General features: G+C 40.3%; 1 protein-coding gene across 2 annotated transcripts in view; it reads right to left on the reverse strand.

The window, feature by feature from the left end:
• LOC128645393 (prolyl endopeptidase FAP-like) overlaps window positions 1-15,753 on the reverse strand; it is a 328,887-nt gene that overhangs the window by 51,791 nt on the left and 261,343 nt on the right. Inside the window, exon 26 of one of the 2 annotated variants that reach the window (XM_053698375.1) lies at window positions 12,524-12,647. The exons of the other annotated variant lie outside the window; for it this stretch is intronic. Within the exon in view, the coding sequence (XP_053554350.1) occupies window positions 12,549-12,647 (99 nt within the window). The 3' untranslated portion in view covers window positions 12,524-12,548. Of the gene's footprint in view, window positions 1-12,523; window positions 12,648-15,753 lie in introns of those variants that run through there. 2 annotated transcript variants of the gene reach the window in all.

A 15,753-nucleotide genomic window follows, 5' to 3' on the forward strand; every position in this document is an offset into this window, starting at 1 on the left:
TGTATGCCGATGATATCCTCCTCACTCTTTCAGACTCGGGGGGCTCCCTGGGGGCTGCCCTGGGGGAATTCGGGAGCTACGGAAGGATCTCGAACTTCCTTCTTAATCCCTCTAAATCAGAGATTTTAAATATATCAGAACCCACTGATGCCTTTGCTAAAACCAAATCAAATTGTCTGATAAAAGTGGCAGAACACAAAATTAAATACCTAGGCATCACAATCACATCTAACCTGGCAGAGATAATTGAGCCGAATTACGGAGGCATTCAAGATGAAGTCATCAAAGACCTTATTAATTGGAAGAAGAAGACCATCTCGTGGGTGGGCCGTATTGGGGTGGTCAAAATGAATATTCTACCAAGAGTTTTATATATCATGCAGACAGTACCGGCTTCCGCAGCCTCTCACTATCTCCGACAAATCCAAGCAGCAATAGAAACGTACATCTGGAATGGGATCAGGCCTAGAATCAAGCGGCGCACCATCTACCTCCCTAGAGAGAGGGGGGGGGACTGGGAGTACCGCTGTTGAGAGAGTATCAGAGAGCTATTTCTCTCCAGCGGATAGTGGAGTGGTGTAGAAACTCCCCCGATAAACGATGGATCCAGATAGATAATGACATTTTTAAAAGCAGAAACGTGGGGGCATTGGCCTGGGTATCAGAGGGGAAACGCCGGGTACCCGTGTCTGCGTATCCTATGATTGCTGACACATTCACGACTTGGGATAAAACCCTGACCGAAGGCTCCTTTGTGTCGTCAAAGGCTTTTCCAAACATACCGGTTCGGGACAACCCAGATTTGGGACTGGAAATTAAACCTTACTCACAGGGTGGTACACACACCCTTGCGGAGGTATCAATCTCTAATATTCTACACGAAGGAAAACTCAAATCACTGGCTGATCTGCTTGAGTGGGATCGAAATATGTTTGTGTCCTGGTATCGATGTGCACAAATCACGCATTACTTAAACACACATAACGAGCAAAGTGTGCTGTCTAGACACAGAACGCAATTTGAGAAGCTATGTACAATGCATCAAACCCCAAACCACCTGATTTCACAGCTGTATAGGATCCTTCTGACTAGAGGCGGGTCGGAGCTCCCGACATATGCGACAGCCTGGCAGACAGAGCTAAAGATAGAGATATCAGCCAAAGAATGAAAAAAATGAGAGCCAAGAAAGTCTCGATATCAGCGAAAGTGCAGGAAATGCATTACAAGCTCTTAAGCCGGTGGTATCTAACCCCCTCTAGGATTAATAGGATTTATCCTCAAGCAGGGAGGGATTGCTGGAGAGGCTGTGGAGAGGAGGGAACAATTCTTCATATATGGTGGGACTGCCCGCACATAAGACTGTACTGGGAGGAGGTGGGCACAATGAGCAAGCTTTTGAAAATTATAATTCCTCCAAAACCTACATATCTGATATCCCACGGGTTCCCCAAAATAATTGGAGAGGACAAATACCTCCTCTTCCTGTTGATGCTAAACAGCGCTAAGGCACTTATTCCGGTCCACTGGAAAAGTCCACAGACCCCAACTCTGCAGGAATGGAGGCTCAGAGTGGGGGAATCACTTGGTCTAGAGCGATATCACTTCCTTAAAATTGGGAAGATAACCGCTCATGAGATGATGATCCTGACTTGGGAAGGTAAGGGACTATAGCCTAAAACCCATAGATCCAACACGACCTGCACATGCCAAAGTATTTGCTTATGCCCCTCGCGCCGCGTCCACCTCATCTTCCTCCCTTCCCCTACTCCCTTCCCTCCCCCTTCTCTCTCTTTTCCTTATCATCCCTCCCTTCCCCTTCCATCTCTTTCCTGCCCCCTCCCCCCCCCTTTTTTTTTTTTTTTCTTCTTCTTCTTCCCTTACTCCCATGCGCCCCTAATACTCCTTCAACACCTCCTTTCTTATCTTTCTATTTTAGCCCTCACACACACCTGTGTGTAAACACCAGGCATCATGATACGCTCAGCTATGTATAGGTGAAAAGCTGAGCTCCTTTAGTACAAATAAAACTGCCTGATGTATAAACTGTATGTTGACCTAAAGCCTGTATATATCTGTCTTGTATACCTCGAGCATTCCTGCTCGCCACAGCAAGCTCATGGACATTGATCAGTGAATAGTTTTTCATTGATAGGACTGAGACTATACAGCACATCTCACAATGACTCGCTGTCTCAGTAGGAGACTTTTAAATGAAGATGTGTGAAAAACTAAATGACCTGTTCTCGATGATACTGACAGAAGATGTAGTTGCCGAAGCCGACATATTGGAGCTTGAGTCAGAGAGGAACTTGCAAACTATTGCATTAATTGCCCTATCAAAGCACGGATTGCCTGCACAGCTACCAGCAAGTTTAGTAGTGGAGCCGATGATAACGCCAAGCATTCCACCTCCTGGAGGATCAGCAGTTAAGGATGACTTATCTATACTAAGCCAGAGCATACAAAAGAGAACTACTAAAAGGAGAAATTTGGTTTAACCAAACAAGCAAGAAACTACAAGAAATCTTGCAAGCTCTGGACATAGAGAGCCAGAATACACTGAGGTCGGAAAGGCCGATGCGACTCCCTACCGAAGTGGCTACAATGGCTGTCAATGTAAAAGGACTCTGGTTTTCCAATATCCTCTGGTTTAAAGGTCCAGAGTCCTTTTATATTGACAGCTATTGTTTATTTCTGGACAAGTCTGGCGTGGGATAATGGTATTTATGAAACATTTGTGGTGTGCGTTGATACTACTTACCACAGGCTCACCTAGTTTTTTTTCTCGTATGATGGCTCCTAAGCCAGAATTAGGAGGAATATATAAGTTGCATAAGTAATAATTAATCTGTATCCTCTACAGCCTATAGTATAATTCAGGTTATGTTCGTTGTCAAATATCCATATTGCATGGAGAACATTTTTTTTCTTCTTTTTTTTTTCTTTCTTCTTTTCACACACCAGAGATTACTATTTTAGCAAAATTTATATAAGATTAAAGTAACTCATCAGTACCTATTCTATTGATCCTAGCCATATGTTGGTGACAGTGCAACTTGTACTTTGAATACATGTTTGTACTTTTGCTTGATACTGTACATCATCAGAAAACCTCACTCCCCAGCATTTATTTCTTATGGCATTAGAGGACTGTCACATTGTTTTAGTCATTATGCTCCCTTACCCCTAGCCCTTTGTTATCTATAGCTGCTGCTTAATTCCACTGTAAATATGTTGAGAATATGTTCTTTATATTACTTCAAATAGAAACCAGTTTACTTTCAAGGACAGAGCAGGTTGCACAGTTACTGTATATTGTTTTTTAAGCTCCATAAGTGGCCTTACTCTGTCTGGCATGCCCTATAATAGCTACTACCCCTAGGTAAAATGAGATACCTAAAGACTAACATCCAGGTCAAAAGATTATCTATGGGTTGGTCAAACTACCACTATCGCTCATACCTTACATGTGGAGAGAGTAACATATAATTACTGATTTAGAGCATCTCCTTATTGAGATAGTACACCTTGTCAGCGGCCGAGATAGTGGGGTGTGTAATTTAAGGTTCTGAAGCCTAGTAGAATTATTACTTCACTCATTAAGCTAATTACCCTCTCAATGAGCTAACAATTTACACCACCTAAACCAGACCGTAGATTTACAACTGGAACCTCTACAACTATTTACTATGGGATTCAACTCCCCTAGACCTATGTTTAGTCTCCCTTACCAAAGCTGTGTTGATCATTCATTCTCTAAAATTGGTTTGCTTTTTCTTAATTACATTGCAGTATTCTCATGGTTTAACGAGCAGGTGCTAATACTATAGTTTTCTTATTATAACTATATATGCAACCCAAGCTTTCTATGTGCTCATATGTTCTAAACAATTTAAATGATTGAAAATCAAGTCATAACTATATGTCTTATCTCTGATATACCATATTATTTCAATAGTCTATAGAGTTGGTGTCAATGTTACACTTAAGCCTAAGGCCCCTATTTATCAACCCGTAAACTTACTTGCATTCGCAGGCACCAATACGCTCGCCTAAGATCGCCTAACATTGCTGCCGCTGACCTGAATAATTGAATATGTTCTCCAAAGTTACCAAAAAAGCTGTCAAAAAGCCGCGCACCAAGTACGGGGCGATGAGCAGCGGACTGTTGTTAACTAACAGTCATCGATCTCACTGCTCTTCGGCTTTTTCCCAGCTTTATTGGTATACTATCACTAAACACCCACACTATACTAAAATGTTTAACCCCTATCCCACCGCTCCCAGACCCCGCCGCAACTAAATAAAGTTATTAACCCCTAAGATGCCGCTCCCGGAGCCCACTGCCACCTATATTATACTTATTAACCCCTAATCTGCCGCCCCCTACACCGCCACCACCTACATTATGTTATTAACCCCTAATCTGCCCCCCCTACACCGCCGCCACCTACATAACACTTATTAACCCCTAATCTGCCGTCCCCAACGTCGCTGCCACTATATTAAATTTTTTAACCCCTAAACCTAAGTCGAACCCTAACCCTAACACCCCCTAACTTAAATATAATTTAAATAAATATAAATAAAATTACTATCATTAACTACATTATTCCTATTTAAAACTAAATACTTACCTATAAAATAAACCCTAAGCTATCCACCACCATATGGGAAGCACATAAGTGCACCATCAGAGGCTTGTTGATTAAGCAAAAAGCCAAGCTCAAAAGACTAGGAAGAGAGCGTTATAATAGCCTCCTCTCTCAAGTGGAACAAGCAGAGCTAGCTCACAAAACTTTTCCACAAGACGAAGCTCGGCTGGATCACCTACTCGTATCCAGGAAAATACTGCTCCGGTTTCTGCAAGAAGGGTACCAAAAACAAGCCCTTATCCTAAAACAATTATATTTCGAGCAGGGTGACAAACCCGGAAAGCTCCTTGCTAGAGCAATTGCGAGAAAAAAATTGAGAGCATATGTACACCATATGAAAGATGCACAGGGTATAACCAAATCTGATGGTAACTCCATAGCGGAGGTCTTCAGGGTTTACTATGAGTCCCTTTATAACCTGCACAGCCCCGACCAGACGGGAAGGGCACCTCACGCACCCGAGCGTGACGCTGTAGACACACTGGCTTATCTAGAGGACATAGTGCTCCCTAGGCTGTCAGACTCGGACTCTGAGCTCCTAGACTCCCCGTTCACAAACGAGGAGGTACATAAAGCTATAAAAGACCTTCCGTTGGGCAAATCCCCAGGACCAGATGGCTTCGGCCTCAAATATTACAAGCTTTATGCGGACATTTTGGTTCCGAGGCTAGTGAGTATGTTCAATGACCTGACAGACTGCCCTGACCTACCGGGCTCCATGCTTGAAGCCCATATTGCAGTAATTCCCAAGCCAGGAAAACCCCTAGATAGGCCCGAAAGTTACAGGCCTATATCTCTGCTCAATTCAGATGTAAAGATACTGGCAAAAGTTCTGGCTGCCCGTCTAAACAGATTTTTACCTGAAGGTGTTACAGCTGATAACCCACGCTCATGAACGCAATTTACCCCTGGCTCTGGTCACAACAGACGCAGAAAAAGCATTTGACCGGGTTAGCTGGCGTTTCATTCGGCTTACACTGCTAAAGTTTGGGTTTGGACATGGTTTCATTAATAGAGCCATGTCTTTGTACTCGACCCCTAATGCAAAAGTGAGGGTCAATGGCACTCTCTCAGGGACCTTCCTGATCAAAAATGGCATGAGGCAGGGCTGCCCCTTATCACTCCTCCTCTTTGCCCTAACAATCGAGGTATTGGCGAGTAAAATCAGAGCCAATCAAGCAGTGAGGGGGATTGTCGTGGGCGGAGTCGAACATTAACTGTTGATGTATGCCGATGATATCCTCCTCACTCTTTCAGACTCGGGGGGCTCCCTGGGGGCTGCCCTGGGGGAATTCGGGAGCTACGGAAGGATCTCGAACTTCCTTCTTAATCCCTCTAAATCAGAGATTTTAAATATATCAGAACCCACTGATGCCTTTGCTAAAACCAAATCAAATTGTCTGATAAAAGTGGCAGAACACAAAATTAAATACCTAGGCATCACAATCACATCTAACCTGGCAGAGATAATTGAGCCGAATTACGGAGGCATTCAAGATGAAGTCATCAAAGACCTTATTAATTGGAAGAAGAAGACCATCTCGTGGGTGGGCCGTATTGGGGTGGTCAAAATGAATATTCTACCAAGAGTTTTATATATCATGCAGACAGTACCGGCTTCCGCAGCCTCTCACTATCTCCGACAAATCCAAGCAGCAATAGAAACGTACATCTGGAACGGGATCAGGCCTAGAATCAAGCGGCGCACCATCTACCTCCCTAGAGAGAGGGGGGGACTGGGAGTACCGCTGTTGAGAGAGTATCAGAGAGCTATTTCTCTCCAGCGGATAGTGGAGTGGTGTAGAAACTCCCCCGATAAACGATGGATCCAGATAGATAATGACATTTTTAAAAGCAGAAACGTGGGGGCATTGGCCTGGGTATCAGAGGGGAAACGCCGGGTACCCGTGTCTGCGTATCCTATGATTGCTGACACATTCACGACTTGGGATAAAACCCTGACCGAAGGCTCCTTTGTGTCGTCAAAGGCTTCTCCAAACATACCGGTTCGGGACAACCCAGATTTGGGACTGGAAATTAAACCTTACTCACAGGGTGGTACACACACCCTTGCGGAGGTATCAATCTCTAATATTCTACTCGAAGGAAAACTCAAATCACAGGCTGATCTGCTTGAGTGGGATCGAAATATGTTTGTGTCCTGGTATCGATGTGCACAAATCACGCATTACTTAAACACACATAACGAGCAAAGTGTGCTGTCTAGACACAGAACGCAATTTGAGAAGCTATGTACAATGCATCAAACCCCAAACCACCTGATTTCACAGCTGTATAGGATCCTTCTGACTAGAGGCGGGTCGGAGCTCCCGACATATGCAACAGCCTGGCAGACAGAGCTAAAGATAGAGATATCAGCCAAAGAATGAAAAAAATGAGAGCCAAGAAAGTCTCGATATCAGTGAAAGTGCAGGAAATGCATTACAAGCTCTTAAGCCGGTGGTATCTAACCCCCTCTAGGATTCATAGGATTTATCCTCAATCAGGGAGGGATTGCTGGAGAGGCTGTGGAGAGGAGGGAACAATTCTTCATATATGGTGGGACTGCCCGCACATAAGACTGTACTGGGAGGAGGTGGGCACAATGAGCAAGCTTTTGAAAATTATAATTCCTCCAAAACCTACATATCTGATATCCCACGGGTTCCCCAAAATAATTGGAGAGGACAAATACCTCCTCTTCCTGTTGATGCTAAACAGCGCTAAGGCACTTATTCCGGTCCACTGGAAAAGTCTACAGACCCCAACTCTGCAGGAATGGAGGCTCAGAGTGGGGGAATCACTTGGTCTAGAGCGATATCACTTCCTTAAAATTGGGAAGATAACCGCTCATGAGATGATGATCCTGACTTGGGAAGGTAAGGGACTATAGCCTAAAACCCATAGATCCAACACGACCTGCACATGCCAAAGTATTTGCTTATGCCCCTCGCGCCGCGTCCGCCTCATCTTCCTCCCTTCCCCTACTCCCTTCCCTCCCCCTTCCCTCTCTTTTCCTTACCATCCCTCCCTTCCCCTTCCATCTCTTTCCTGCCCCCCCCCCCCCCCCCCTTTTTTTTTTTTTTTCTTCTTCTTCTTCCCTTACTCCCATGCGCCCCTAATACTCCTTCAACACCTCCTTTCTTATCTTTCTATTTTAGCCCTCACACACACCTGTGTGTAAACACCAGGCATCATGATACGCTCAGCTATGTATAGGTGAAAAGCTGAGCTCCTTTAGTACAAATAAAACTGCCTGATGTATAAACTGTATGTTGACCTAAAGCCTGTATATATCTGTCTTGTATACCTCGAGCATTCCTGCTCGCCACAGCAAGCTCATGGACATTGATCAGTGAATAGTTTTTCATTGATAGGACTGAGACTATACAGCATATCTCACAATGACTCGCTGTCTCAGTAGGAGACTTAACATTGATCTTGTTGCAAAAGTCTGAAATGAGAATTATGACAATATGTTCAGTGTAATGTTTATCCTTGTGTGTAAACTATTGTTTCAAATTATGTTGTACAACTCGTCTTGTCACAAATAAAGCTTGTTTTAAAAAAATAAAAAAATAAATAAACCCTAAGCTAGAAACAATATAACTAATAGTTACATTGTTTTTAGCTTAGGGTTTATTTTTATTTTACAGGCAAGTTTGTATTTATTTTAACTAGGTAAATTAGTTATTAAATTGTTATTAACTATTTTATTTAATAACTACCTAGCTAAAATAAATGCAAAAGTACCTGTAAAATAAAACCTAACCTAAGTTACAATTACACCTAACACTACACTACAATTAAATAAATTAACTAAATTAAATACAATTAAATAAATTATATACAATTATCTAAAGTACAAAAAAAACACTAAATTACAGAAAATAATAAACAAATTACAGAAAGTTAAACTAATTACACCCAATCTAATAGCCCTATCAAAATAAAAAAGCCCCCCAAAATAAAAAAAACCCTAATCTAAACTAAACTACCAATAGCCCTTAAAAGGGCCTTTTTGCAGGGCATTGCCCCAAAGTAATCAGCTCTTTTACCTGTAAAAAAAAAAAATACAAACAACCCCCCCAACAGTAAAACCCACCACCCACACAACCAACCCCCGCAAAAAAATACTAACTAAACAAACTTAAGCTCCCCATTGCCCTGAAAAGGGCATTTGGATGGGCATTGCCCTTAAAAGGGCAGTTAGCTCTTTTGCAGGTCCAAAGCCCTAACCTAAAAATAAAACCCACCCTTAAAAAAAAAACTAACACTAACCCCCTGAAGATCGACTTACCGGGAGACGTCTTCATCCAAGCCGGGCAGAAGTGGTCCTCCAGACGGGCAGAAGTCTTCATCCAAGCCGGGCAGAAGTGATCCTCCAGACGGCAGAAGTTTTCATCCAGACGGCATCTTCTATCTTCATCCATCCGGCGCAGAGCGGGTCCATCTTCAAGACATCCGTCACGGAGCATCCTCTTCGGACGACGACTACCTGACGAATGAAGGTACCTTTAAGTAACATTATCCAAGATGGCGTCCCTTAGATTTCGATTGGCTGATAGAATTCTATCAGCCAATCGGAATTTAGGTAGAAAAACTCCTATTGGCTCATGCAATCAGCCAATAGGATTGAACTTCAATCCTATTGGCAGATTGGAACAGCCAACAGGATTGAGCTCGCATTCTATTGGCTGTTCCAATCAGCCAATAGGATTGAAGTTCAATCCTATTGGCTGATTGCATCAGCCAATAGGATTTTTTCTACCTAAATTCCGATTGGCTGATAGAATTCTATCAGCCAATCAGAATCTAAGGGACGCCATCTTGGATGACATCACTTAAAGGAACCTTCATTTGTCGGGTAGTCATCGGCCGAAGAGGATGCTCCACGTCGGATGTCTTGAAGATGGACCCGCTCCACGCCGGATGGATGAAGATAGAAGATGCCGTCTGGATGAAGACTTCTGCCGTCTGGAGGACCAATTCTGCCCGGCTTGGATGAAGACTTCTGCTCGTCTGGAGGACCATTTCTGCCTGGCTTGGATGAAGACGTCTCCCGGTAAGTCGATCTTCAGGGGTTAGTGTTAGGTTTTTTTAAGGGTGTATTGGGTGGGTTTTATTTTTAGGTTAGGGCTTTGGGCATCAATAGAGCTAAATGCCCTTTTAAGGGCAATGCCCATCCAAATGCCCTTTTCAGGGCAATGGGGAGCTTAGGTTTTTTTAGTTAGTATTTTTTGGGGGGGTTGGTTGTGTGGGTGGTGGGTTTTACTGTTGGGGGGTTGTTTGTATTTTTTTTTTACAGGTAAAAGAGCTGATTACTTTGGGGCAATGCCCCGCAAAAGGCCCTTTTAAGGGCTATTGGTAGTTTAGTTTAGGCTAGGGTTTTTTTTTATTTTGTGGGGGCTTTTTTATTTTGATAGGGCTATTAGATTAGGTGTAATTAGTTTAAATTTCTGTAATTTGTTTTTTATTTTCTGTAATTTACTGTTTGTTTTTTTGTACTTTAGATAATTGTATATAATTTAGTTAATTTATGTAATTTTTTTAATTGTATTTAATTGTAGTGTAGTGTTAGGTGTTATTGTAACTTAGGTTAGGTTTTATTTTACAGGTACTTTTGTATTTATTTTAGCTATGTAGTTATTAAATAGTTAATAACTATTTAATAACTATTCTACCTAGTTAAAATAAATACAAACTTGCCTGTAAAATAAAAATAAACCCTAAGCTAGCTACAATGTAACAATTAGTTATATTGTAGCTATCAGGGTTTATTTTATAGGTAAGTATTTAGTTTTAAATATGAATAATGTAGTTAATGATAGTAATTTTATTTATATTTATTTAGATTGAGTAAAAAGCCCAGGTCTGAGAACCCACTAAGAGCTGTAAAAGACACAGTCTACAGTCAATACTTGTATGCGGTTAATAGTGAAGGCCGGGCACACTTGTAGTGAGTGAAAAAAAAAAACTGCACTGCCACACCAGAAAAGCCTTAGGCCTTTTACAGCTCTTAGTGGGTTCTCAGACCTGGGCTTTTTACTCAATCTATGCCGATTAGCTGCAGATAGTCGGTTTCAATACAGCCCAGGACTTTCACCACCGGAACCCTGTTATTAAGCTGTGGGACAACAGCTTATTTGGGTAGTAAATTTTACTTCCACATTTATTTATTGCCGCACAGGCGTGTGTTTTGCTACATGCATCCAGCATTACTTTCCTAGGTTGTGATATATAAAAACCTAGGTCGGTTTTTTGGTTTATAATTTGTTTATTTGTAATATAAAAGGGAGATATCCATTTTAAATATAGACCTACGATATTAACACATTCTCAGTGGCACATTTGGAAACCGCTTATGTACTTAATTATTCAGAGTAACTGTGGATGGTACTAACATCCTAATAATATTAACACAGCAACAGCACAAGTGCATTATCATACAAAGTGACTTTTTGATTGCACAAAGACCAAAAGAAAACAGACACAGTTATACATTTGTGAACTGTCTAATGATACCTAAGTGACTACTAATCCTCATATTTGACGGAATTCATCAGAAGTTCATATCCTCCAGGTGTATACATACACAGATGTGCCAATACTTACCTCATGATTGATTGAGGGTACTTCATGTGAGTGCATTTCTTACTGTTTTTTTTAATAAAACATTGTTTTAAGCAATATCACGCTATGTACTTTCTTCTTTCCTCTAACATACTTTGCTGAGACATCGGGGACCAGAGGACTCCAAGTGAAAGTACCATACATTAAAGAAACACCAAGACTACAGCTAAAAAATCCTGGAAGTTTCTTACAGTCAAGTTCCATACACAAAGCTGCACGAAAAAAAGGGGAAAAAAATCCTGGCAGTGACATGAACTAACAATAGACGGACTACGGACAACAACATCTACGTGACTACACATTACCTCATATGATTGAGGTAATCTCCGGTAAGGGGACATCTATCATTTAGTTTTCATTATACCAACCCAACGTTCAGAACTTGAATATATTGACAGAAATTGTCCAAAGACTCTATCATCATTGTTTATATTGTATTCAGTTGCGCGGAAGTATATTTGATTTGTTCTCTTTTTTCCATAAATATATATATGTATTAAATATATATTTTACAAAAAAACATTTTATTTATGATCAAATAGAACATAAACTGCTATGTGAAGATCATTGGAATGTGAAATATTAATATTTCATATGGGGTTAGCGCTCTTGAGAAAACACGATCGGGTTTTCGAGACTTGTCGAGTGTTAGTTTTTTTCCCACTTTTCCTACTCCATTGAAGACCTTGGGGGAATACATTAATGCAGTCATAATATTCCAAGCTTAATTTTTTGTGCTACCTGATGCGCGAAAAAAAGCTTACTTCTAGCAGAGTTAACTCGCGAGCGGGAGCCATAAATAGCACTCCACTCATAATCTAGCCTAATATTCCTCGTCTCTTTTATCAACACCTTTCTGTATTTTGCTAGATATTTTCACCAGCATTTCAAAACCTACAAAGGTGGTCCCTACTGAATCCCCATACTGCACCTTAAAATTTACACAATTTTTCTCTACTTCCTCAATTTTTTTTCAAATTACAACTTTTAAATGTTATTACTTTTCTTATTATATAGCTATTTTCTATTATAATGTTTCATTTTTAAGATTAGAATCCCTTCCATGATGGCCAAGGTTCTAAATTATTTAAATGTTGAATAGTGCAATTTGCTATCCTGCAGTGGATTATTTTATTAAAACAATATGCCAGAGTTTAATTGCTTGCTTACAATGCTTTTTCTCCACTTATCAGTCAATAACTTAGAAGACAAATAAAAATATCATAAAAGGAGAATAATCAGGCAACACAATTTTATTTTTCATGAAAGAGAAAAACATTTCTTAAGAAAATTAGTCATATGGGTGTATAGATGTTTTCTTCCAGATCCTGAAATCGAGTGGTCTTTATCTGTATACCACTGAAAAATAAAAATAAAAAATTAGAAAGATATTGAGTGCAACACATAGGGCTAGATTACATGTGGAGTGCTAATTTATCGAGCGCCCATAAATGGGCAAAGTCTACGTTTACGTGCGCAATAAATAACCAGCCATTACCAGTGGCTGCTTATTGCTACTGTGATCTTGTGGTAGAAATTAGCGCTCAGAAAATTAACCATAGATCAGATCTCTGGTTAATTTTCTAAATGTCCCCCAATTGCCCCTAAATTTAAGAGTCTTGTAGTTTTCATGTAGCATGTTCCTTTTAATAAAAAAACCCATCTGCATAAAGCAGTTTTTAGGGCTTAAAAGTGAGCAAATGTGGGGTGTTAGAAAAAAATGGCACTGAAAAATGTCTTTACATTGTGGTCTATGGGGAACTGTGTGTTCCCTGTAAATATATACAGTATGTATATGCTTATATACATATATCTTTATGTATTAGTATGTGTTTATACAGATATTGACACATAAAAATATATGTATATAATCATATATATTTATAAATGCTGCCCATCGCTAAGCTACTTACCCCCTTCACTGCTCTTAGAACGAGGCTCCCTTTGAAGCCTATGGAACAGGCTCTCGTGAATGCAATGCTTCTCGTGTTCGCATTGCACTAAACTTGTAATACCAACGCACATTAGCGTGCATTTGTATTATAAAGTAGAGCGCAAATATCGCTTTCTAGAAAGTAATCTTGCCATAAGTAAGGTGTTTTGCTTTTACCTGCATTAGTATAACATTTTACATTACTTATACTAATTATTTATGAGCGCTAGTGTAAATATGCACTTCTATGGTCCTTGAAGGGTAATCAATCCTTAAAATAATTTTAATACTGGTTAAAATAATTTTTATAGGGTAGTAATTTTAATTGATTTCACTGGTTCTCCATGCATTATAGTAAACTTAGCATTTTCTGTTTATATCAAAATGAATAGCTGTTGCTATATAGTGGCAGCTGTGGTTATGTGGCTGTTGTTATTTTTGGGTGCATTAATTCTGATCAGATGCAAAGCATTACTGACAGCAGGTTGTCTATATGTAGTGACCCTGTCTCTATCAATAATGGGTCAAATATGATCTTGCCAAAACAGTACAGTAAAGCGCAAGAAAATAGTATATTTTTAAATCAATTAAAAACATATAATCTCACAAAAAAGATTATTTTTTTGTCTTGTTACGTTATTTTTTTGCATACCTATTGATAACAGACAGCTAGATAACGAGTTATGTGCGCTATAGGGAAATTAACAAACGCAACCAAAGTTGCGTTCTTTAACCCCCTATAGCCCAGCCATTACAATTTTTGAAACATCCGGCTTGTGCGTGCGATATGGTGCTTTTAAGCTCCATACCGCACACAATCCAAGCGCTGTTTTGATGTGCTCATGCATGCTTTCCCCATAGACATCAATGGGGAGAGCGGGTTAGAATGAAAAGCTCAATAACGCAGCCCCATTGATGTCTATGGGGAAAATAAAAGTTACGTTTAAACTTAACACCCTAACATAAACCCTGAGTCTAAACACCCCTAATCTGCCGCCCCGACATCACCGCCACCTACCTACAGTTATTAACCCCTAATCTGCCGCTCCCGATATCGCCGCCACCTAAATAAAATTATTAACCCCTAATCTGCCGCTCCCGATATCGATATCACTATATTAAAGTTATTAACCCCTATTCCGCTGCACCCCAACATCGCCGCCACTATATTAAAGTTATTAACCCCTATTCCACCGCTCCCTGACATCGACGCCACTAAAAAAAGGTATTAACCCCTAAACATCTGGCCTCGCACATCACTACCACTAAATAAACCTATTAACCCCTAAACCGCCAGCCCCCCACATCGCAACAACCTAAATTAAACTATATTAACCCCTAAACGTAACCCTAGCCCTAAAACTAACCCTAACACCCTCTAACTTTAACATAATGAAATTAGATCTAAATTAAATTTACAATTATTAACTAAATAATTCCTATTTAAAACTAAATACTTACTTACCTATGAAAAAAACATAAGGTAGCTACAATATAACAGCTATAGGTTTTAATTTTATTTCACAGGTAAGTTTGTATTTATTTTAACTAGGTAGACTAGTTAGTAAATAGTTATTAACTGTTTACTAAATACCTAGCTAAAATAAATACAAACTTATTGAAATAAAAATACAAACTGTGAAATAAAACCTAGCCTGCCTTACACAAAATAATGATTATTTCTATTCTAATAGCCTTTTTTTTTAAAAAAACTACACCCCAAAACAAAAAAACCTAATCTAGTATAAACTACCAAAACAAGGGCCTTTTTTTTGGGGGGGGGGGGCTTAAAAGGGCCTTTTGTAGGGCATTGCCCTGAGTTAAACAGCTCTTCAGCTCCAAAAAAAAAAAAAAAACACCTCCTAACACTATACAACCCCCCACCCCCCAAACTACCAAGGGCCCTTAAATGGGCCTTTTGGGGGGCCCTTACAAGGGCCTTTTGTAGGGCATTGCCCTGAGTTAAACAGCTCTTTTGTTCCCAAAAAAATACAAACACCCCCTAACGCTATACAACCCCCCACCCCACGAACTACCAAGGGCCCTTAAATGGGCCTTTTGGGGGGCACTTACAAGGGCCTTTTGTAGGGCATTGCCCTGAGTTAAACAGCTCTTTTGCTCCAAAAAAAAAATACAAACACCCCCTAACACTATCCAAACCCCCACCCCCCAAACTACCAAGGGCCCTTAAAATGGTCTTTTGTAGGGCATTGCCCTGAGTTAAACAGCTCTTTTGCTCCAAAAAAATACAAACTCCCCCTAACACTATACAACCCCACCCCCCAAACTACCAAGGGCCCTTAAATGGGCCTTTTGGGGGGCCTTACAAGGGCCTTTTGTAGGGCATTGCCCTAAGTTAAACAGCTCTTTTGCTAAAAAAAACTCCCCCTAAAAATATACATTACACAAAAAAACAAATTATCAAAAATAAAAAAATTATCCCTATTCTAATACCCATAATAAAAACCACTCCAAAATAAAAAAAAGCCTAATCTAGTATAAACTACCAAATTAAGGGCCCTTAAAAGGGCC

This window comes from Bombina bombina, chromosome 1 (assembly GCF_027579735.1).
Source record: "Bombina bombina isolate aBomBom1 chromosome 1, aBomBom1.pri, whole genome shotgun sequence".
NCBI lineage: Eukaryota > Metazoa > Chordata > Amphibia > Anura > Bombinatoridae > Bombina > Bombina bombina.